Source organism: Dermacentor albipictus, chromosome 8 (genome assembly GCF_038994185.2).
Source record: "Dermacentor albipictus isolate Rhodes 1998 colony chromosome 8, USDA_Dalb.pri_finalv2, whole genome shotgun sequence".
Classification (NCBI taxonomy): Eukaryota; Metazoa; Arthropoda; class Arachnida; order Ixodida; family Ixodidae; genus Dermacentor; species Dermacentor albipictus.
In genome coordinates, this window is record NC_091828.1 from 113,190,737 (window position 1) to 113,215,595 (window position 24,859).

The 24,859-nt window shown below is 44.4% G+C and overlaps 1 protein-coding gene across 3 annotated transcripts in view; it reads right to left on the reverse strand.

Moving 5' to 3' along the window:
* LOC135920087 (uncharacterized) overlaps positions 1–24,859 on the reverse strand; it is a 48,506-nt gene that overhangs the window by 17,859 nt on the left and 5,788 nt on the right. Inside the window, exons 3-11 of one of the 3 annotated variants that reach the window (XM_065454148.2) lie at positions 21,555–21,644; positions 19,763–19,879; positions 15,941–16,042; positions 12,698–12,952; positions 12,138–12,222; positions 10,354–10,503; positions 1,183–1,478; positions 540–725; positions 14–104 (exon numbers count right to left, since the gene is read on the reverse strand). In XM_065454148.2, coding sequence (XP_065310220.2) covers positions 14–104; positions 540–725; positions 1,183–1,478; positions 10,354–10,503; positions 12,138–12,222; positions 12,698–12,952; positions 15,941–16,042; positions 19,763–19,879; positions 21,555–21,644 — 1,372 coding nt within the window. Of the gene's footprint in view, positions 1–13; positions 105–539; positions 729–1,182; positions 1,479–10,353; positions 10,504–12,137; positions 12,223–12,697; positions 12,953–15,940; positions 16,043–19,762; positions 19,880–21,554; positions 21,645–24,859 lie in introns of all 3 variants that reach the window. The other 2 variants (XM_065454145.2, XM_065454147.2) reach the window with 2 other exon arrangements.

Consider the following 24,859-nt stretch of genomic DNA (forward strand, 5'->3'; position numbering starts at 1 on the left):
TTATTCATCTTACCCTCCCAGTTTCTCCAGTGGTGTCAATAAGGTGTGGGTACTTATGCAGCAGAAGGTCCACTGCAGTCCTGTAGAGATGCGATGTTGGATATCTGTGGAAAACCAAATTTCTCAAAACCAGCTGTACGATGGACATATGGACTTTCTAGCAAACACCAAGTTGGACCAAGAAGGTGTGTCCACCTGGCTTTGTCGCTTTTGCAGCCAAATGCACTGCACGCCTGCACACACGGGTCGATAAGGGGGAGGGTATGACAAAAGCGGCGACAATGGCAGTGCTGATGCTGGGAATGCCCCTCGAGCGTCCATATAAACGCTATCACAATATTAACAGTAACTGGTAATGATCATCATGATGCTGGCAGCGATAATGTATTAATGTACATATACATGCACAGGCACCTGCCCCTTAGGTAGCGTGGTATGGGCGCATCTCAGCCATGGCTACAAGCTTATAGGTGCCACACATAAGGCATGCATGAAAGGAACAGGTCAGAAATGACACTCCATAACAGAGCCTGCCTTACAGAGTTATCTTGGAGCAAGCTTCGAAGAGGCATGTGATGATGTGGCGCCGCATCCTGCTGGTGACTTGATCCCTGTTCCTCAGGGAATCTTCAAACACTCCAAAGGAAGGCAATTCAAACTTCATGTCATCCCTGTCCTCGAGGGATTTCGATTTTCTCTCTCGTTTTGGTTTCGATGCCTTTTCACTGCTAGATGTTAAAAAAAAAAACACAAGACTAATGCTAACAGAATGATGAAAAAAAAAATGCTTGCATCAATGTATGAATGTGTGCTCATATCACAGAAATAGAATATACATAAAGGTAATTTTCAGGAAGAAAGCTATCACGCCAAATATACATTAAACGAACGATGGCATATCATCATTCTTCGCAAGAGAACATATCAGATTACACATGAGAACACGTGTCAGAGGTCCTTGATATAGAGTGTACACCTTACATACCATAAAAAAAAAGTGACGAATGCCACCCATGACAACGGCAAGAGGCACAAATCCTTGAACTAGCACAACACATGAAGTCAGATCGGTAGGCCGCCTTTGCAAACCAAAGCTGTGAACTAGTACAGTGATCCACTCAACATGTCGAAGCATGAGCTTTACTTTAGTGTGATAGCAACGTTCTGACAACATGAACTTACCTCCTCTCAAGCGATGGTTCATCACAATTCATCTCTTTGTCTGCCAGTGCTCTGCCACCAGCTTGCTCTACAAGCTTCTTTGCAGCGGCTTCATTCGTGCACATATTAAGCAGATCAGAAGCAGTGACGCCGTTCAACACAGCTTTGTTAGCACAATTGGCAGTGACCTCCTCGTCCTGCTCCTCTGATCCTGCTTTGTATAGCACAACTTCGGTGCAGGTGGAACCTTCGTCACCCATCTGGTTGTGCAGGCCGGGCGCCTCGGAAGAGTTCAATGCTGAAACAATACCAAAGGCCTGCAGCCATAAGAAAGAAAACTTCCGTCAAGACAGCGTACTTCATCTGGACCATGTGTTCAATGCAAATTAGAAAGCTGTATGCTGTTGATAAGCATACTCTGGTTTAACTGAGCAAAGCATTGGTTCAGGCTAGTTGGTAATCCACAACTCTTATATTTCGTGAGGGTATAACCCGTTAATTAAGTGCCGATGACGAGTTAACTCGTCATGAAGTTCCCACAAATTTTTCTAACTGTTCAAGGTCTCTAGGTAGGGTGTCTAGCAAGTTGACACTTCCAAATGCATGGAGTTTTCCAGGTTTTGCCCGAGTGCTTTTGCAAGATTCTTTGAGGGACACAGAACTTCATATTATGTCAAGATGGGTTGACACTAGGCTGCCCATTGCTGTCGCTCTCAAGTAGGCATGTTAAAAAATTAAAGAACGACTTCAACCAATTTGAATAGTAATGAGTAGAGTTTATTTTATTCAAAAAGAAAACAGAATGGCAGGGTTTGTAAAATGCACAGCAAGTAAATTATCTTAAAAAAAAATGGTAAAACCCATTGCAAATTGAGTCGAGCATTTTCTATATACAAATAAAAGAGCGATTCATATAGAAGCAAATACTTTCGAATATGAGATATGAAAGAAAGAACTGAAAGAACTTGAAAGCAAGCTCATTGGTATGAGGCCCAAACTTTATCACAAGAGAGATTGTCTTTCAGCAGCTGGAAGGTCAACCTCTACTGTTCTAAAAAATGAATGCACGTCTTTTACTGCCCTTAAAGGCTCAAATCGCTACAGGCACATCTGAAAAAGATCTCAAGGCCTGCCAGTACACTTATTAGGCATATCGGTGCTCGCACTGTGACAGGAGATGGCGGGTGCACGCGTGCATAATTAAGGAATGTGTACTGTGTCCCATGACAGTTGCCCCTTCCCACGCTTGTTATGCTTCACCGCAATACTATTGCATATGCTTCGCCACGTAACATTGCTGCACTGGGGCAAAGCAGACTTTAAAAAACCGGCATTATCCAACGCGCCATGCTTTCCGAGCTTCGAAGCCAATCGCGAGGACCACAAAGGCGGAGTCGGTGCCATTGCTGACAGCAGCAAATTCTTTCAATGAAAAACACTGCACCGAACAGCAAGAAGCAAACGTTGAAGCAGCTAGGCCTAGCGTTGCCGAGATGGTGGCTACAGCTGGGTCATTCCATGTCAAACGTCCCGACCTCAAAAGTTACCATCGTTGAAGTTCCTGAAAAAATTTGGGCTGGGTGACTTTTGTATGAATAAGGTTTCGCCGAAGTATTTTCGTCGGAAAAAAATTTGTGATCACGTGATCACTCTTTCAAATTTCCGGGAAGAAGCAAAAGTTGGTTGGAGGTAATTTTTTTTATTCAAGTCTGAAAGTAGGTACAATAATAACCTTTATTTTAGAACAATGTACTGGCATCCTTCTTTCGTATAACGTTGTAATTGAATGAATTTTAGAATTTTCCGAATTTATTTGGCTCAGTAAAAAAGCAAAAAAAGTTGCGTTTTCAGACATTTCTTGCATAAACTGCGTTGACTTTTCAGCTGCAATGATTTTTCTGACTTTTTGCCTTTTGCTATATTGTATGTTAAAAATAATTCCCAATTATTAAGAAATTTATTTTTTGAGAAAAATACCTCCGAATTTGGAAAAAAAATACTTTTTGCCGAGATTCAGGACACATTTAAGCATTAAGGCCCTCCAGATAAAAATGTGTCAGATAGGTCAATATACGCACCAGTCTCTTAGCTTGTGATATAGAAAGTTTCATTCGAGTAAATTTTGTTTCAAGCGAAAAAAAATTTTTTTAAGTCGGCAATCCATGTCATTAGTAGCCACTGCTGAGCTCGGTCTCACTGCACGATGCGTATGAGCCACCAGAGAGTTTTTGGGCTCACTTATGCACTCCGGCTCTTCGCCGAAAAAACGTTGACTGTGTCGGCTATGTCGCTTGACGTAAGTCTAAACACATTGTAAATGGCCTGTTTTTGTCAGTTCACCTCTTGTCATGTTTGTGGCTCGGGGCTGTCAGGTTGGCGAAGACGGCATCGAAGTGGGTGTCTTGCAATAACAGTTAATGGCTAACTTTGCCTCCTGCAGAGCGGGAGGCAACACGGCCGCTTCTTTTCTGCTGTTCCGCACCAGAATTAAGACGGCTGTTGACCAGGCCACAGTCGCTCACAGCTGGAGATTAGAGCCTGATTCAACTTCTCGGTTGCCTTCCGTTTTTTCGTTCACCCATGTTCAACCCTTCACACATGAACCTTTACAGGCAAATGAAAGACTCCATAGTATTCATGCCCGCTTCTTTACTTCGACTTCTTCGGTATTTGAGTATGAGGTGATACCAACCTGAAGAGTTGAAACCGTCACTGGTTTGAAGTGGTGGAATAATCGCGTTCCTTTAACACCGGTTGCTGTGCTGAATCTCAAACCAAGCTCTGTTCTTTTTCCTTGTATTTTGCAATTAGGTACCAAGACTACTGTAATTCTCTTGATATTACTTTTAGCCCAGTCAAACAGATCCTCTGGAGATTGAATCTGGCTGTGATATGGCCGCTGCAAGATTGCTCTTGCTGCCAGACGTTTGAGTGTGCCGCCGACACCATCGCATGCACTTTTGCCGTGTGAAGTGGCGAAGAAATTCCATTCTGCTGATAGATTAAGTCCTGTTCATGGTAGCAAAGATTCAAAAAGTTCTTTTTGTTCTTATATTTTGATGAAGCTCCATCAGAGAAATAATGATTTTTTTTTACTTCAGGAAGAAATTGTTTTACTACCTCTATGACTGCACTCTCAAATGTGTGCACTGCGACTGTATCATGCTCCAGGCAGTCAGAAACAACAGCGAAACACCACGCAGAAACCTCTCCAGGGTCGCTTTGCGCCTTCCGAAAATAGACAACTACGGGATGTATTGTAGGTTGGGTGTTAACCCAGTGGTACGACTGTGGTGCGTCCTGAAGTATAAAACAGTAATTTTCCGCGAAATCCAACACCATGATGACCTCGTGTTGGCTTAGGTTAAACTTCAGTTCTCGAAAATAGCGAGCTTGCTGCTTACTGATAAAATGGTGGATCTTAAGTTGATTCAACATGTCTGTGAACTTTTCGGAAAACCCTTCTGATGTCAAAACAATGGTTTCGAGTCTACAGCGGGCTACACTTATCCATTGCCGGACAAGGATGTTGTCTTTGCTCTCTGCGACATGGGCAAGACTTTGTCGAAGCAGATTCTCAGCGTGCTTTATGCCAGGGCAGGATGCGCATTTGCCGAAAATGCAATCTTGGTTATCGAGTCGACATACAAGTGTAGCCAGGAGCTCTTCAGTTGTCTCCTTGAGCCCACTAGAATGAAGCATTAGTTTAAAGTTCTGATGGCTCATGCAGACACACACTGTGTGTGTGCCGCTTCTACCAGCCAAAACACAGTGGGGAGGTCGCAAAGCGGCGAACGTTGAAAAGCCACACTTTAAATTGTAAGTCTTCTTCCATTCTTCATGCATTTAGTTCAGGTTCACCCGCCGTGGTTGCTCAGTGGCTATGGTGTTGGGCTGCTGAGCACGAGGTCGCGGGATCGAATCCCGGCCACGGCGGCCGCATTTCGATGGGGGCGAAATGCGAAAACACCCGTGTGCTTAGATTTAGGTGCACGTTAAAGAACCCCAGGTGGTCAAAATTTCCGGAGTCCTCCACTACGGCGTGCCTCATAATCAGAAAGTGGTTTTGGCACGTAAAACCCCAAATATTATTATTAGTTCAGGTTCATCAACAATAGTCGCTTTTGATGGCCTTTCACAGTGTCCTTTTTTCCTGGTAGGTAATAAGACACAGAGTCATCCTCGTAGAAAGCTCTGACCGATGACTTCACTTCCCCACTAACTGGACGACCACGTCTTGTTTGCGGCCTGCCTAGAATCCCACTGTTAGACTTGACTTTCATTGCCTCGCGAACTTGTCGTTCAGATGCACCAAAGAACGCCATCATTTTTTCACGAGACCAAGATTGGGGGGCTAAAGTGAGGTACTGTATTTTTTTTTTCTCGGCTATGTTCTTGGGAAAACTTGTTTTTCAAGTCTTGCATCAAGCAGTCATAATCATTCAGGAGGAGTTCAGCGCCCTCGCGTTTGTCAAGGGTCGATGGTTGGCACATTTCCGGGGACGTAGCCGTTATTCCCTTCACGTTTTCTCACATTGTCTCCACTTTCTTTTTAGCTTGCGTCTGTCTTCCGCGCTGCAGTTTCCTTTTTACGCTGCTGCCAATGCCTCTTTCTAAGGCCTCCTTTATCGTTCCTGTACCACTTGATTCAGGCTCACATTCACTACCTCCGATCAGAACGTCGAGTTGTTCTTCTGGCAACACCAAATTTGCCATTCTTTGAGTACTATACAAGTGCCGCTTGCAAGCTTCAGAAATTCGATTTCCTGGAACCAGGCCTAGAGAAGGGTGGGCATCAACAACGGCCAGTGTGATGACGGTCGACCCCCGGCAATGCTTCGCATGTCTAAAGAATGGCTCTGAGCACAACTTCGAAGCGACTTTAGAAGTGTGTCGATGAAGGTAAAGTTGCTTGTGGTGCATACAAATGGTTGCATCGTCAGCCAGGCTTTTTCTTGAGCGCAGCGCAAGAAGACGCCAATCTATGTCAGTCAAACTAACTACAGTTGTCAGCCGCTGCTCGCTGCAGTAAGTTGTTTTGTGGCAGTTCTTTGGGCCGAAACAGCATGGCGGAAGTTCGCTTCCTGAAAAATAGCGCCAAGCATACCAGGTAAGCCTCTAGAGATAAGCTCGTTGTAAGGTCGCTCTGATTGTTCGTGTTCTTAAGTGTCACGAATCGGCCACGTGCTGTGTGTATAGAGAGGGGGTTCGTCCCCCCCCCCCCCCCCATGTCAGCGGGGCAACCATTTCTCTGTTATGTGGGGTCACGGACCGCGCAGTGTTGGGTGACGCGTCGCGGCAGGCGCCAGGCGGGGAGTGCCGATTCCCGGAAATCGGTATTGTGCGCATGGTGTTGGCAGTCCGCCGACGGTCACACAGACCAGCCTTGAAACAGACCGCTGTACAAGGTATTGTGGGTCTGGCGCCCCAGTGCCCGACTAATTGGAGGCGCCGCCGAGGTTAAGAAGGACTTAGCAACTCTGACCCCGTGCCGCATGCAGTGAGCATGGACCTAATCTGCTACGCGTCCGGAACGTAATCGCCAGCCTTGTTGTTGGGTGCGACTGCCTGTGTGGTGTTGAAGGCCAGCTTACCGTGCACGCTGTAGGAATGCGGTGCACACGTAAAGAGTGCATTCAGACGACGGCGTCTTCGAAACACGCACTCGGAGAACTTTGTCTTGTAGACAATAAGTTTGAAGGACAAGGAGGGCCATCCGTCTCCCACACGGCCAAACTTTGAGTACAGCGGCACTTCGTGGTGTCGATGCCCCTGCTTCCGAGACATTTGCGGCCTAGACGCCGTTGGGATTTGAAACGGTCTAGCGATAACTTGTTCGGGCCTGGCGTGTTTTTCTGAGCCCGTCTCTAACTACGGAGAAATGAGAGGGCAACGGAGTTTTGGCGAAGAAGGAAAAGAGCTTTGTTTTCCGATATGTTTATTTTTAAGAGTAAGCCCATCCCTGTGGGTTGTGGCTTAACAAACGGTTGACTCTGATTGGTAACTGAACCTGTGGGATGGGCCAACGGCCCTACCGCCTTTTTTTTCTTTGTATATTTGGGCTATAAAAATCGGGACGACATGCTGTCCCTCAGACTTGGCTGAAATCAGGATTGCTGATAGATCAGTGAGCCTCCGTACTATGTACATTAAAACGAGTCTGGGCTCTAACAGTCATTGAGACAGTAGAAGAGTGAGACTTTGTTTCTCAATTGTTCAAGTTTGTAATGCATTTGTTTTACCTACCATGTATATAGAAAAGTTCACGTATAAATATTTCTTGTACATCTGACCTCATCGTTTCCTGCCTGCGTTTGATCAACAACTGCCGATCATCATCCGAGAAGCTTCAAGTTCCAACGGTGAAGCGAGGACGGAGAACGAAGGAACCTTAATCTCGTTTTAGCTGCACTGCATTCTGTTCTTCTCATTGCCTAAGATTTTGGCTTTTCTGACATACCTCAAAACATGCCGCACTGTAAATGGGCCGATTAGATAACCTCAGTCTGCTCATGAAAATATCGCGCAATTCATATAGCAAGCATCGTTTTGTATGATGCCTTGAATTGTTATTCTCGTGGAAAAATCTGATTCAGTTCAGGCGCTCTAGGTGAACTGCGCGAAGATTTCAAATCGCAAGTGAATGCTCGAGACATTTTCTTACCTTTAGCATTGCAGGAAAATGATGCTGGAAGCCATGATACTGAAGCTTGGATTTCGCATCCATTCTGAACGTGTTGGACCGAGTTATGTCCCATATTCTTTCCGATGTTCCTTCGTTGCGACAACGTTTGTACGCATTCCCTTAAAACTCGCTCACAAGAAGCCTCGTCTACCGCCTTGTGTGTCTATTAGATGATCACACTATTTTCATCGGAGAAACACATGAATACAGTGGTAAGGGTAAACAAACATCCCCAGAAGGATGTAAAGCCGTTTTCCTTGCTTTTTCTTAAGCACCGAAAGAGCAAAAACCAAAAGAACGTCAAAAATTTTAATCTGCAGTACTTATATACACCAGCCGCCGTCTGCTGGGCGGCAGACAAGGAGGAGAAATCAGACGACAAGGAGAGTGGCGGCACGTATGCCGTGGCTACTAATGGCATGGATTGCCGACTTAAACAAAAATTTTTTTGCTTCAAACAAAATTTACCCGAATGAAACTTTCTATATCACAAGCTAAGAGACCGGTGCGTATATTGACCTATCTGACATATTTTTTATCTGGAGGGCCTTAATGCTTAAACGTGTCCTGAATCTCGCCAAAAAGTAATTTTTTTCCAACTTGGGAGGTATTTTTCTCAAAAAATATATTTCTTAATAATTGGGAATTATTTTTAACATACAATATAGCAAAAGGCAAAAAGTCAGAAAAATTATTGCAGCTGAAAAGTCAACGCAGCTTATGCAAGAAATGTCTGAAAACGCAACTTTTTTTGCTTTTTTACTGAGGCAAATAAATTCGGAAAATTCTAAAATTCAATCAATTATAACGTTATACGAAAGAAGGATGCCAGTACAATGTTCTAAAATAAAGTTTATTATTGTACCTACTTTCAGACTTGAATAAAAAAAAATTACCTCCAACCAACTTTAGCTTCTTCCCGGAAATTTCAAAGAGCGATCACGTGATCACAAATTTTTTTCCGACGAAAATACTTCGGCGAAATCTTATTCACACAAAGGTCATCTAGCCCAATTTTTTTCAGGAACTTCAGCGATGGTCACTTTTGGGGTCGGGACGTTTGGCATGGAATGACCCAGCTCCCATCGGATCTGCGTGCGAGAGCGCCGTTTCGAGGCGGCAAGGTAATCAAAATGGCGGCGGCGGTGGTGGCTTTGATTAATGGCGTTCGAGACCTGAGGACACGGCAAAAAGACCAGAAAATCGGATGGCGAAGGGTTCTCGCGTTCGAAGTTTCAGACATTCTTATACATTGACTCTATGGGGTACGTGGCAGTGCTGCGAAGCCATCTGAATTATTGGGTGTCTGGAAAGTCGGTCGTTGACTGTACACTGGCAACTCCTCCAGCGGACGACAAGGTGACCCCCATCCCCCCAAACATGTTTCGTTACGATTCTTCTCTGCTACTCGAGCCAGCATTGTTACTCTCTGTTACTCAAACAGCAACTTTCGTTCCCTTTCAACAAAATTACTGCTCATCTTCCCTCATAGAAGCACAATTTCCTAGAGTTTTCCCTGAGTATTTTGAGATAATTTAATATCCCTGAGAATTCCTGGTTTTTCCTGTTGGTAGACACCCTGCTAGAACAGCAACAAAAAAATAACACTGCATGATTAGCTGCTGGACAATAAAATGGATGAAGGTTTTGATTTTTAAGAATCATCAAGCACTGTAATAGCACAGACAAGCCACACCATGTGGCAATGCCCAGAACTGGGGCCTGCATTTCCCAGCTTTGCATTCACTGGATTGTCTGTATGTCACACGGTCGATGTGTCGTTCTGCAATTGCAACATTTCTTTTATTTTTGGTATGTGCAAATAGAGGTTACACAAATTTCGACAAATTATAAATAGTAGCCAATGCTTATTGGCAATTTTTTTCAGCATGAGCAGCGAAAGTGCTACAGGCATTTCTGGTACATTGTAAGAAAAAAATAACAGAAAAAAATGCAGCCTCCCAGCAGAGGGCAAGCGTTTCATATTTGAAAGACGGGCGATAGGACGGAACGTGCTATGCAGTTTCTTTGCAAGCATGGTCGTGCACTGCCCCTCCCCACGCTTGTTATGCTTCACCGCAATACTATTGCGTATGCTTCGCCACGTAACATTGCTGCACTGAGGCAAAACAGACTTTAAGAAACCGGCATTATCCAACACGCCATGCTTTCCGAGCTTCGAAGCCAATAGCGAGGATCACAAAGGCGGAGTCGGTGCCATTGCTGACTGCAGCAAATTCTTTCAATGAAAAACACTGCACCGAACAGCAAGAATCATTAATCATTTTCATTAGGAAGGAGTATGTGTATGCGAATGCCGCTCCTGAAATTTCAAGTTGACCTGCTGTGCGCCCAAGCTTCATCCAAACAGCACTTGCTGCATTGTCCGTGGAAAAATCCAGCCACCTATTGCATTACAAATTCATTACAAACCTTGTTGAGATACCTGGTGACAGGATATGCTATCAGATTTCAAAGAAAGTTTTAAAATGTGGTCTGCTATTTACCATGCGTTCTTTGGCCGCCTGATACCGGACTTCGTCCAGTGTGCGCTTTCCACCAAACTTCCTTCTTGATTCGCCCATGAGACCTGGCGTTTCTGGGAGCCTTCGTCGTGTATTCTTAAACTTGCTCCTCAGGGCCAGATTCCAGCATTGCTGAAAGTAGCATCAAAGTTAAATAAAGTACTCTAGATTGTAGAAAATCTGCTTAACCATTCGACCCCCGAGTCCTTTCATAAGAAAGTGCACAAATTTTACCGATACAGTCGCTGACCGATAACTAGAACACGCTCGATTATGTCTGGACTACTTCGCGGCCCTGTCGCTGGCCCCATAGACATGATTCATAAGGATGACCGAACTTTCAGAAACCTTGCAACGTGCCTTTAAATAATTCAGACTTCATCTCCACTAATGTGAATTAATTTGGCCACCAAGTCAAGTGTAATAACGCATTGTCAGATGACAACCATTCCTGGCACTGTGATAAGACGGCACACTTGATACTGTGCCAAGAATGCCATCGTCTGCCTAAGCAACTGACACTAGTTGCACAAAATCCTGCGAAAGTGAAAGCACCCCTCAAAAGTGGTCATCCGAGAACATGGAACACTTTCTTTTTGCCCATTCACGAAATAAAGTCCCCTGCTTTCTATAGAATTTGATATTTCAGACTGCTGATTATTCAGACTTTTAGGCGGTACCCATCGAGTCTAAATTGTCGGCTGGCGACTGTATTTTAATTGTTGCGCATCAACTCCGAATTCGAAAAATATATTACTTGTGCAATTGATCCCTTGTAATGACCTAAAAATTAATGAAAAACATCTTTCTTGAAATACTTTCTTTAACCACATGCACAAGGTTCAAGCATAATTATCTGGGCACATGATAACTAGAGAAAAGAAAAATATGCCCAAATGCCAAAACTCAAACGCACAATGTGAACAAATTTCACGAGCACAGCTCGTCTGAGGCAACCAAAGCAGAAGCTGTGACCTGGACATGTATGTCTCGAACTTCGCAGGTAAAGGGTTCATGCAACATGGGAAAAAAATTCACTGCTTCGGCAACAGTGCAATGCGGTGACAGCGATACTAGTTCATCCCCGATACGTGTCCTCGATACGTGCTATCTCCATTTGCCACAGTACTGCACACCGCGGCCTCCAAAATACATGCACAGGTGTAACCACTATCACAATTGGCGGGGTGCACAAAACCCTGCACGAATAGCCAAACCTCAAAGCAGTGCAACATCACAATAGTTAGCGTGCCCAGACACCAACTGCACATTGCCGCAGGGGCGTGACCTCGAATCTTACTGATGGAGGCGGGGCGCCCTTTTGTTAACCTATGACAAGGGCACAGCAGAGGACGAGGAAGTGGCCCATCCTTGACATGATAAAGGTGATGACAATGACAATGGTGGTGACGTAACAAAAAGACAGATAGATGCAGTAGACCCACTTTCGAGCCTTTAACTGCTGTCGCAGAAATACACACAACGCAGAACTGCCGACAAGCATGACCCGTAATTTTAGTTATGGCATTGTGCAGATGAGATGATGACAAGTATTCACTTCGGCGTGACGGCACTTGTCAGTTGCCAGTGCTAAGTCGCAGTAAGAGCAGCAGGAGAAAAGATAATGGTCTGTGAAAAAAAATACGATCTCGACAAACCTTTACCAGCAGTCTTTCATCTGCCATTATGAAACAAGTAAACCCAGGCACAACGTTTGCCACCAGCGAGGAAATAAGTTAGAGTTACCCGTGACAATGGAACCTTACCCAATTGAAAGGCCCCTCAGCCAGGTGTGGATACTTCACAATTAACGAATCAATTGCCCTTCTGTACAGCCTCATGGTTGGATACCTGTGAAAGAGGTTTGCAAACCAGCTCAACGCAACTCGGCAGACTATTCTGTCCACCAAAATAATCTAAGAATGAAGGAGAAGCAGAATGCAGCAATAATGAAACACAGAGCACTTTGGGACTAAAATGAATGAAAAATCTTTATTATGAATGAATAAGACTGGCCGGCAGTGTAGGGGCTACAACAAATATGAGGTAGTGATGCACGACCAATGCTGATTTGACCACTGAGTTGAGCAGAAATAGCAATATTTTCGTTTTGATACATTGCTAGCACGGTCGTCAGCCCTATCACCAGTGCTTCATTGAAATCAAAACTAGCAAAGCCTAATCGATCCAGTAGTCACAGATGAATATCTGGGGCATGCACTGACCGAACTTTCATCTATCTGTAGCAATACCATGACAATAGACGAGTTACACTCCGTTTTACCTCGGACGAAATCATGCAACGAGGCATTGAGAAGAGCCTTACAGGGTGATCTTGTAGCATGCTTGGAACAGGACGAAGATAATGTGCCTCCTCATTTTTGGAGTGATCAGCATTTTCCTCTCCAGGGCCCTGTCGCACGAGACGCCGAAGGATGGAGGCAACGTGAACTTGAGGTAATCTTTGCGATCGTGTTCATGCTTGGGTATGATCGTCATTTTCGATGTCAGTGGCAAGTTACCAGCTTCCAGGTGGCTAGGCAGCATTGCACGCAGATCTTCCGTAACACGTGACAACCTCCTGCAATGAAGACGCACACAGAAAAAAAAAATGCTGCATTTACTCGTATAAAGCCTGCACTTTTTCATCTGATATTTTTTAACAAGGTGTCGGCCTTGGCTGCTCACTCAAGCCTCAAACTACACTCTGGCTGCTGTACTAAATAACACAATCACCGGCTGTCGGCTATGAACACATTAGTCGTTTGTCCTCATGGCTTTGGCTGCCCTTGCCGTTTGACAAGATCGCCTCATCGGCATTATCCCAAAGCTGGTCGCCCTCTGTGCCATCGAGCGTATTAAGTGTTTGAGGTTCCCATAAGCTTGAAGCTCTTGATAATTAAAAGCGCACACCATGCATTGAATACCCACAAGCACTCTTTGCAGCGATGCCTTCCTTGTGCAGCCAAAAGCATGACGCAGCTACAACAAGCCGCAAAAGAGCCAGCGCAGCCAATAGCGCAACATACTGGTATTAATGCCTCGTGATCTGGTGGGACACGGTAATGACGACGATCATGACGCCATCATTGGCAGAAACAGCAGGACCACGGAGGAAGAAAACAAACTCTATGGGCAGGAGAGTAACCAGTGCTATCTAGTAGCGAATTTCAGAAATTAACCAGCATGCAGCATGGCCTCCAAGGTTGAGCGACACACGCTAACCCGATCTCAGAGGCCATGTGTGCATGAATGCATGTATTCAACTTGCTAAAAATTTTCAGGCTCCAAAGTGAGCATGCAGACCTTTCACGAGTAAGTACAGTAATATAACATATCAGAAAACTTCAGCGATTAAGTCCTAGGACACTGAACCCTTTAGCTGTGATAGCAGCAGGCTATAGCAGTGGACAGCACAAGGTGCACACAATGTCATCTTCATCTGCTGTAAGAGAGAGATGGAAAACAATTTTAAAGCGCAGGCATTTGGCAGCCGTTCCTGCGTTTTGCGGTGCTGTCATCCCTCGCCGTAACCAGCTTCATAGCCGGAGCCAGCGCGCTTCTGGCGCCATCTCTCGCACACGGAGCGAGCCTTGCTCCCTTCGCTTCTCCTCCAATGCCACCCCCGTGTGGCGGCAATCGGAGCGCCGGCTCGGTGGCAGCTAATCTCAATTATCTGCTGCTGCCCAAGTCGAAACGCATAGCCACCGCAGTTCACCACTGCATGTACCCTGTCCCTCCCCCTCCCCCTCCTTGGTAGCAACTGCGCGAGAGCACACGGTGTTCTCCGTTTGCCGAAGCGCCGGCTCGGTATCAGCAGGTCACGGTGCACGCTTCTCAAGCCGAAACGCAGAGCCACCTTCAGTTGACTCGCTAGCAGCGTCAGTCAGTAGCTGCCATCTCTTCGCTGCGCAACGTTCTTATGTGCCTACGCGCTGCCTTCCACGACTTCCCAATAAGCGAGGCAGTTGCGCCAAGCTACATCCCGTTTGTGCTGGCTGGCGTGAAATGTTCCGCACAAGATGGATTGTCCGAGGCTCACAGACGGTTTATATATTATAATATAATCCGTCTGCCTATATAAACAGTTTATTCTCAGTCAGTTCTTTCTGAGCCACGAGCGAGGCAACCAGTGGAAGTGCTTCATCTGCCGCTGTTGCTAAACGAGCTGCCCGAGCAGAGGTCCACGGCCGTCGCCACCAGAATCCAGAGGTGCGCTGCGCCAAACCAGGCATCGGAGCAGCAAGTCGAGCACATATCCATCTATTTCTCCGATTACAAAGCTTCCTTCATGACAATCAAGAACTCGGAGTGGAGTGTTTCTTGAAGAAGGAATATGTGTGAAGAATAAATGTTGTCTGTAACATGTCTTGCTCGAATTCTTTGCCTCAATATATCAAAAAGCCAAGACAGCTGAAGAGCTGCACTATAACTTCACTTTAGGAAGTAATGTAATCATCGGCAATTTTTTATTTGCATATAAGTATGCTGGTGTGCCATATAAAAAACGGAGATGGCAGGATAAAAGCTACGTAACACAATCTTGACTGGTCAAACCTCTCCGTGAAACCAGGCACCGGACATGGCAACATAGCTTATTTTAGAAATGCTTGGCAAGGCAACATAAAAGAGACATGCAGTCAAAGTAAAAACATTCTAACTTGGAACAGCGCCAAAAAAATGAAAAAATCATACCTCTCAGGCAATAAAAAAAAAAAGTCATTCACAAGAGCACTTGCAGAGATGTGTTCTTAGATACACAACGTAGTTTTGGCCTGTTTGTATTTTCTGAGCATTGTGGGAAGGCAGTAACACAGTGAAGAACGCAATTATTAAAGTAATCCAAGTATTTGATGCTTGTTAATTATGTGCTATGATGTGTTTTATTCTCAAATACTGTATCTGGTGGATAGAAATACGGCACGGGATGTTTTGATTTTTTTTTTCCCTGAGTCAGTATTTGTCACTTGTTATTCTATGAGACATATCATAATTTTCTTTTTTTTTTTACAAGTCTAGTACGGATGCTTGCTTGCAATGTTCATGTGCTACCTGCACATATTCGATGATTTCAAATTGAGCAGTGTGTAATGACCCCTCTATAATGCCTTGTTGGTCCTGTGGGTACTGTGATAAATAAATGAATTCATTCATTCATTTGCACATGGGCATGGAACTACCCAGTGTTCAGTGTAGTAAATGTTTAGGCAGAAACCATGGATGTTGGTGCAAATTAGCAGCATCTGCCACTGCTATGGTGGAATGCGCCTTTTAAAGTAGTAGTGTGGCATGTCAAGCCACCACTTGCTTTCAAGAAAATCTGCATATCTTCAGCGGTGTCGCCACAGACAATGCACACTTGGCTTTATCGCGAACAAAATCGGCAAGTAAAGCTAGCAGATGTGGTACTAAACTGAGCCCAAATTTCGAGCAGAAGTCAGCCAGCATGTTTTATACCTGGTGCTAAATCTATTTACGCAACACTCAATGTATAGTGACCATCGTCACGTCTTTCTTTACGTGCAAGGCAATTCTGCAAAGCGCAAACGATTTGCCAAAATGCACTCACATGGCTGCGTCTTCAGTTTCTTGGGCTGTCTCGGCCTCAGTGGGGGCCTCTGCCTCTTCTTGAGAATGGACTGCTGGTTCGTCAGGAACATCCTCAACACTGCTGAAAAACAGACACAGAATTAATTGTTTCATGGCAAAAGACTGAAAGCAGCACTCCTTTGTTGATAGGCACAGCATTAAGCCCTCGCAGCTGCAAGCAATTAAGCCACTTTGAGGTTGTTCTAGTCAGGAACCAATCCACCCGTTTTGGATGCCATGCAGAAAGAGCACTTATCTGAACAAACACTGAAAAGTATGTACGCTGTTGGGCTAGTCGGTACACGGTATTTATACAGTTGAACCAGTTTTAACAAAACATCAGTTATAACAATGAGAAGCTGTTGCACCGTCAACTTTTTGTATGTTTTCCATGGTGAAATAACCCGCTTACTACAGTGCCCCGATGCCGCTATAACGCGAACTCTGGCTGCTAGATGTTTGTGCTGGTGTTCGTGCCGAAAGGTAGTGCAATGTAACATCCTTGAAAAGGAAAAAAAAAAAACACAAGAAATTCGAGTCACTGCATGATGGCCTACTGCCCCAACAGCCACCGCGCGCTCATTTTCCAGCCTTCTTTGTTCGCCTCTCTCCCGTACCCCCTTCCACCCCTCCTAACACGAATGGACTGCGCCAACTGCGCTGCTCCCAGATTGCTCGCTGGATCCTCATTCAGCACAGTCCTGCAAACAGCTTTAAAAGTTGTGCAAAAAAAAGGCGAGGCGTGCAGACAGGACACAAGAGTAGAGAAGTGGACAACACGAACGCTGACTGTCAACTGAAGGGAGCACTGAGGCGAAAAGAGAAGACACAAAACTCATCTGCGCATCAGCCTTCTAATCTGTCCTTACATTGCCAAGACTGTAACTGCATGCCAGAGTTAGATGAATGCGCGATATTGTACAGGCACAAGAATGAAGATACACGTCTTATGGTAGAGGCATGGCATATCTATAATGGTGGAACTGCATGCGCGAGGCAGCCTTCGATTACTTTACATAAGGAAGAGATTAAGTGCCTTAATAGTTATCTCTCACGTAGACCGGCACACATACCCGACTGACACGTAGTGATACCATTCCTGAGCTTGCGCAGATGAGTTTTGTGTCTTCTTTCTTTTTTTGCCTCAGCGCTCCCTGCAGTTGATAGTCGGCGTTCATGTTGTTCACTTCTCTACTCTTGTGTCCTGTCTGCACGCCTCACCTCTTTTTTTGCATAATGAATTCTTACCAACTAGCTCAGCTTTCTGTCGTTCTAAGCTTTAAAGGGACACTGAAGCAAATATTAAGTCAAGCTAAAGTGAGATTAGCGCTTGGGAATTTCCAAGGCATCAATATTATCGTGAAGAGGGCTTTAGTAATCGAGAAACTGAGGTAAATGTAGGAAATGATTAGAGACTCACCTGGGACATTCAAGCACTTGCCCGATGACGAAAGCACTCCTCAGTTAAATTCTGTCACTAGTATTCAACCACTCGTTGCAAAAAAAATCATTGTGTTGTATTAGAAGACGAAATAAAATGTTACTAATCCAGTTCTATTTCATTTTTAGAAAAAATAACTGATTGAAATTACCCTCAGCGATGACATGGGCAGTCGAAATGTTCAGTTTTCGCTCGACTCTGCGCCACCCACGCTTTCGCGTTTCAGTACTTCCCTGATCGTGTAGTGCTGCCGCGCTGGTTTTGCTGGCTCGCAAAACTCGCGCAAGCTGCAAGTAGCAGAGAATTCAACTTCCATATTATGCCGCGGGATGCCCGAACGGTCTACGCCACTTGACCAAAAAGCAGCTGCAGCGGCGAATCCACCGCTCTGTCTTGGCTCGGTGCCGCCGTCTGTCGGGCGCCGTTTTACTCATCGATGGCAGCAAAGGGCGGTGATGGCATATGCAACGTCACCACTCCCCCGTTTGGGTGGCGGGAGATTCGAATTTTGAAAAAGGTATTCGGACCCTCCAGGTGCAATTTTCCAGTAAACTAAGTCCTTTCTTGGCCTGAGAGAAGCATTGCGAGGTTTCTGGAATGGTATTTAAACAGTCCACGTCAACTTCTTATTTGCCTTTAGTGTTCCTTCACTCGCTTGCATTCGTCTTTGTTGGTTGCATCAAAATCGTTCCTGGCCACGTGGTTTATCACACTCGTTTGACTCGCCACCGAAACGGTAGATGGCTTATCTACCCACTTATTATCGGCAATGCACAATGTTGCCGGTGAAAAGAAAGTGCACGGCCACAGATTTGGAAACTAAGTGCTTCTAACCGATGAGGCGATCGTCGCGAACGTGCTTGCATCAGATAGCGATGGTGACACTGGCAGCAATGACACGGTAGGGCAGGCTGCCTGAACGTTGTCCTCACAGGAGGCCTGGCAGATGATTCAATCCCTCCTTCCGGGGCTTCATTCACGCGAAGAACCTTCCATGGAGCACCCAGATGCCTTGGAGAAGGATGTCAGCAAGCTTTGCATAAAGCATGCAAGGCTTATGGACATAGGGTTTTCTCGTGCAAGCCAGTGAAAAGTATGTGGCAAGATGCTTGTGGCGATGTTACCTCAGCGTTTCTTCTGTATTTCTGTAGCTGACAGGCTACTGTGGCAACCTTCTCACATATTTTAAAAGGCCCCTTTGGGGCCACCAAAGTGATGTCTCGGCGAAGGTCACATATCACTTGGCACCCGTGACCCGTCTTTGCAGTTGTTATAGCAGTGGCATTCTTTAACGCCGACAGCCACAGCTTGTTACACGCGATTGGAGCGCCCAGGAAGCAGTTAAAACGAGTGAACATAATCAACAGCCGGATGGAGGAATGTGGTGGGGAGTGGCACTGGCCTCCACGCCATTATAGTTTTCTCGCATGAGCTCTGCCATCCCCCTATTTTGATTCGTTCATACAACTCGGTTGTAAAGGGAAAATGAGACATCCACCCAAACGTAGCTAAGTGCTACAAAGGAAACCCATACGGGTTCCTCGAAAGAAAAGCTTCGCAGTTGAAGAAAAATTAGTCCTGGTCTGGAACTCGAAACCAGGACCACTGCCTTTCCGGGCCACCCACTCTACCATCTATTTAGTAAAGCAATGAAGGGGGCTAGTTGGTGAACGTTCATGGTTATATTGCGCTCAGTTTTACAGAGACGATATTAAGGAAGAAGATGAAGATGGTATGAAGATACCATCTGAATCTTCATACCAGCTGTATTTCCATATTGCCAAATTTTTTTAGGTTCATGTGTGACATCAATTTTGTCTGCTTTAGATGTACTATTAGATGCAATTCACAGAATTGTGACCTCATTTCTCATTGTTGAGTTCGAGAGTTGCACACTTGATTGTTTCATTTTCTGAAAATTTTCTTTTTGGCAAGGCGAAGTTGAATTCGTCAACAACTCGAAGCAAAGGCAAGAGTTTGGCATAATAGTTATGCAGAAACCCGCAAGGTGGAGAGAAGTAATTAATAAAGGGAAAATCAGACATCCACCCATTCGACTTCGCCCTGCCTTCTGCTAGCCGCTTGGTTAGCTCAGATGGCGTAGTGGCTGCCCCATAAAGACGGTGGTCCTGGGTTAGAGTCCCGTACCAGGACGAATTTTTTTTCAACTGCGAGGCTCTTCTTTAGAGGAACCCGTATGTTCTTTTTTTTTTTGTTGTTTTAGCAAATGCTACAAACGGGTGGATGTCTGATTTTCCCTTTATTAATGCCATGACTTTACTACCACAAGACAAAAAAAGAAGTCAGCGCTCAAAAAGCAAGGTAAAATTTGGAACACTGAAAGCTAGGAAGTGGGCTCACATCATAATTGATTCCACAGAATCTGTATCACGGTCGGTGCTCGTCATAGTGTCAGCACAAGGTTCTTGCACAAGAACACCACCTGCTGCGCAAATAGCTGGCACTGCGTTGACATCACTGTGGAAAAAAAAACGAAATGTACACCACCTGTTTCCATACAACAAACTCATGACATAAAAACGCAAAAATCTGACACTAACACAAGCATGTTTGCATGGTGAGCCAAAGAGAATTGTGGACAAGTATCTTTCATGTAACCATAGGAATGGAGGACTCAAACAGCAGTATAAAAAGTGCAATTGGGCAGCTCATTCTGGCACACAAAGAAAACAACTTGCTTACAGCTGTACTTGCAAGTGTACAGCAAACAACTGACTGTACAGGGTTGCCAAGTGCTTTTGAACACAAATTCCCAAATGCAAATACAAACGCACATGTTAAACACATATACTAAAAGACACATTAAACTGTGAACTAAATTGTGTACGCACTACACCTACAATGTATGCTCGTAACACCGAAAAAGCAACATGGAAAAAAAATGAGACGCCGTTAGTTTAGAAGGACACGCAGTGAAATGTCAAATAAGGGTGCATTGGCAGTTTTTAGAGCGTAAAATGATTCAAATGAGATGAAAGAACAGGACAGGTTCCTTCATATTGTTTCACATTCTTTTACACCATAATAGTATGAATCAACTAATCCAGCAACAAGTATACCCGCACATCATTAAATTACACTGCCAAAGCAGGATCAAAATGTCCTTTATCGAGAGTACACAACTGGTAAGCTGGTAGTACGATCAGATGCCAACAAAGAAAGACGGCAAAGTCAACATAGGAGGAATTACTTGTACTTACCAACTGAATTAAAGAAACTCTAGATTAATGGAAATAAAAATGGATCGAGAAAACAGCTGGCCGCAGGTGGGGAACGATACCGCGCATTCGCATTACGCGTGCGGTGCTCTTACGAATTGAACTGCCACCAAGGTTTGTAAGTGGTGGCACTGGCTAACACTCTCAGGGTTGGCTCTAGTAGTAAAACATAAATACCCCAGAAAGTGGATGGGGAAGCAGCGCTGCGGTAGCTGAAGTGCTAAGAGCATCACACACGTAATGTGAGGACGTGGGATTGTTCCCCACCTGCAGCCAGTTGTTTTTCATCCATTTTCATTTGCATTAATTTATGATTTCTGTAATTCAATTAGTAAGTACAAGTAATTTCCCCTATGTTGACTTTGGTGTCTTTTTTTGGCTTCTTGTGATATGATAAATAAAATTGGGCCCCTCAGTTCCCTTTTCTTTTTTTGCTGCAAGCCAGTAGTTAACATAACATTAAAAAAAGAAGATCGCTTCAATTCCACATTCATTTCATCAACAATCACTCAGGGTTCAAAGAATTTGGCAATGAAATTAATTTTCCATCCTTTTAATCAGCAACCTGCTCAAGTCCACTACAGCATGAATTCCTCTTCCTGCAATCTTCGGTAAGACCTTCTACACATAAAATTTAAAAAAATTTAATCACCCCTAAGTTGAACTTGAGTCAAACGGCTCAGTTTACTTTAGTCCCACACCACTGCTTTAAAAAGCCAGACAAAATGATCCGTCAATGCTCTCTAATACTTTTTCCGGACGTCTGTGCTTGTGGTCCATCTCTCACAGTTTTGTTCTTGTAGGCGCTCTCTTGTCAACCAGCTCATCATGAACCAGCGAGACCGATAAATGCCCTGTCAGACAACTTCAACACTGAAGCGTGAATATGCGGCAAGGCAAAATTATTTGCCTACCTGGACTGGACATTGTATGGCAGCAAGTCTAGGTGCCTGGGAAGCGGGGACGCCACTTGACGTAATGCTCTGTGTGGTGCAACTTGGCGTCTGAAAATTTATCCATAAAGAAAACAACTTAATTTGCACAGTACAGCAATGGTCATAATACTCCTTCACTCAGTTCAACCTAGTTTGAAAGTGTTACCATGCAGTGCATAGGCAATAAGATTTCTACGTATTCTCTTGAAACAGTGCACATACTTTCGAAACGCTATCTATAGGCACAGAAAGTAGGAACATCAACGGGGCTTAGACAAGGGCTAAACAGCATGCCACATGTGGCCCCCAAGTGGGTCATTAGTGCTCTGGCCCACCTTGTGTCCTCTTCGGACAAGAAAACTAGTGATCCGCACCAGCGCTTACATATGCAGCACACAGGGTATTGAAAGAAAAAACGACGATCTTGCAACAACAATCTTGCAACAACAACAAACAACAATCTTGCAACAGTGCAAGATTTTTGTTGACAACCGATGAGAAAGGAATGCAACCAATGAATGTATTCTTCAGATTACCAATGCCAAGACCACATTGTTGGCGCGTTGTCCACAATCGAATTGAATGTGCAATCCCCCAATATGTTTTGACTGAATTATCAAGAATGGCAGAAGAATGTTTATTCTAATGATGAAAGTGGCAACATTTTCTGTCCCTTTCATACAAAACGATAGAATGAAAAATGGCATCTCTTTCAATAATTTCTAGCATCAGATTATGTTTTTCGATTCAAGGATAAGTATTCTCTCACATAGAGAAGAGAGCACAACACCAACTTTTTGGAATCTATAGGAATTTCTTCATTGAGTTCCAGCAGTGATCCAAGCCATTCGATGACAACAAACCCAGCAAACACCTGTTTTGTCACTTTTTCATAGTTATGATACGCAATTGTGACATTACAGTGCAGCTAGAGCTCGTGTACACGCAGCATCTGCCAGACGTAAAAGGTACGCAGCAAGAGCAAAAGCTTCTTCAGTTTTATGGGAACCTTGATGAGAAGAAACATGGAAGCATCAATAATGCCTTAAACAAGCGTCGCTTTGGAAATACGTATGAGAGCAGATCAGGGTGTCCACAAAGTTGTCATTTCCAAATTCCCCAAGTTTTCCAGGTTTTCCCTGAGTGCCTTTGCAAAATTCCCTGAGTGACACAGAACTTTGTTTTACGTCAAGAAAGGCTGACACTATGTCGCACGATGCTGTCACTCTCTAGTAAGCATGCTAAGAAATGACTTAATCCAGTTTGAATAGTAAGGAGTATCATTTATTTTATATTTAAAAAAACTGCAGCGAGGGGTTAGTAAAATGCACAGCGAATAAGATAACTTTGAAAAAAATGGTAGAACTAATTGCAAATCGAGTGGAACGTTCTCAAATATGAATAAAAATGAGATGGATACAAAACAAATGTTTTCGAATATCTACTTTAAGTCACGAATTAAGATCGACTGTTGATACATATGTGTGAAACATAGATGGTGCTCGAGACTCCACTGAAAGCAAATCAAGGCGATAGAATGACTCCTTGAGCATTTTATGATGAGTCATTATAATTACAGAGTAACTAAATATTTCAATATTGTAAGGTCAGTCATGCTACGCTTCTTCATAAAAAGAATTAAATCCCCCGCTCGAATTACATGCACAAGTTATTCATTAGCCTCAAGTATTTCAAGAAAGAAAAAAGTTTATATATTTCAAGGCTGCTACCGACATGCCCCACAACAAGCATAACGTAGAATATGGCAGTGCCTTCACCAAAGCGATACTCTGTAATAATATGTATCACTCAGAAGCAAAATGGAAGTAATTTAGGTTATTAATGTTCATGCTCTATTCCTTGCTACCACTGCACAGAAATGGCAAAAATAGGTCACGTCTACAAATTTGCACGCCGTTACTGAAGGTGATATGAGCTACTTTTATCAATTAATAGCAAGCTCATTGGTGCGAGGCCCAAACTTTGTCACAAATGAGATACTCTACAGCTCATGTGTCGACCTCAACTCTCCTGACATACTCTCAGCCCGCACACGACACCTCATGTTGCATTTCACTGCTTTAGCGAGTTTATTTCGGTTTGGATGAGGAACAACTGCACTCCAGGGTCAGCCAACAATTTGTTTTTTGAGCTCAAGCTCCTTGAATAAAGCGGCAGCAGGCTTCCTTTCCCATTTATTCCTCAATGCGTAGGTCGTTTCTGTTCTCGTCCTCCTTCTACCGCGCTTTCACCCCACCGACCATTCGAAGCATCCTCTTCGTCAGCTGTATAGTCAACGTCCGATTTTTCGGACTCCCTAAGGGCCACGAAAATGTCCGTAAGATCGGGCAGTCCATAAAAATGAATTCATGTCTTTTACTGCCGTTAAAGGCTCAAATCACCACAGACACATCCGAAAAGGTCTATCAGGCTTATTAGGCATGTCGGTGCCCGTACTGTGACAGGAAATCGTGGATGGACGCGTGTGTTTTTAAGGAATAGATACTGTGTCCTGTGACAATTGCCCCTTCCCACGCTTGTTATGCTTCACCGCGTAACAATTTTATAATGAGGCAAAGCTGACTTTTGGGAACCGGTCTTATGCACCGCATCATACTTTCCGAGCTTCGAAGCCAATCGCGAGGACCACCAAGACGGAGTCAGTGCCACTGCTTACAGTGGCGAATTCTTTCAACGAAAAACACGGTGCCGAACGGCAAGAAGCTTTATAACGAACGTTGAAGCAGCTAGGCATAGCGTTTGCCACAGTGGCGAGGTTATCAAAACAGCGGCGTGGTGGCTTTGATTAATGCCCTTTCGGACCTGCAGTCACGGATAAACATCTGGAAAATCGGACGGCGAAGGGCTCTTGTGTACGAAATTTCAGAAGTTTTTAGACATTGATTCTATGGGGCACGTGATAGTGCCGCGGCGCCGTCGGGCGTCCGGAAAGTAGGCCATTGACAGTACACTCCTCCAGCCGACGACACGGCGTCAAAAGACAATTCGTTACAATCCCTCTCTGTTATGTGAGTCAGCATTACTGCGACTTTCGTTTCCTTTCAATAATATTACAGCTAATATTCCCTGATAGAAGCACAAATTCCCCGAGTTTTCCATGAGTACTTTTAGATTATTCAAAATCCCTGAGAATTCCCGGCTTTCCCAGTTAGTAGACATGCTGCAGATGTTCTCTTTGATGAACCTTGATGAGCACATGGAAGCACCAGTAATGATGCCTTAAACAGGCATCTCTTTGCAAATAAGTACATCTGTGAGCAGAC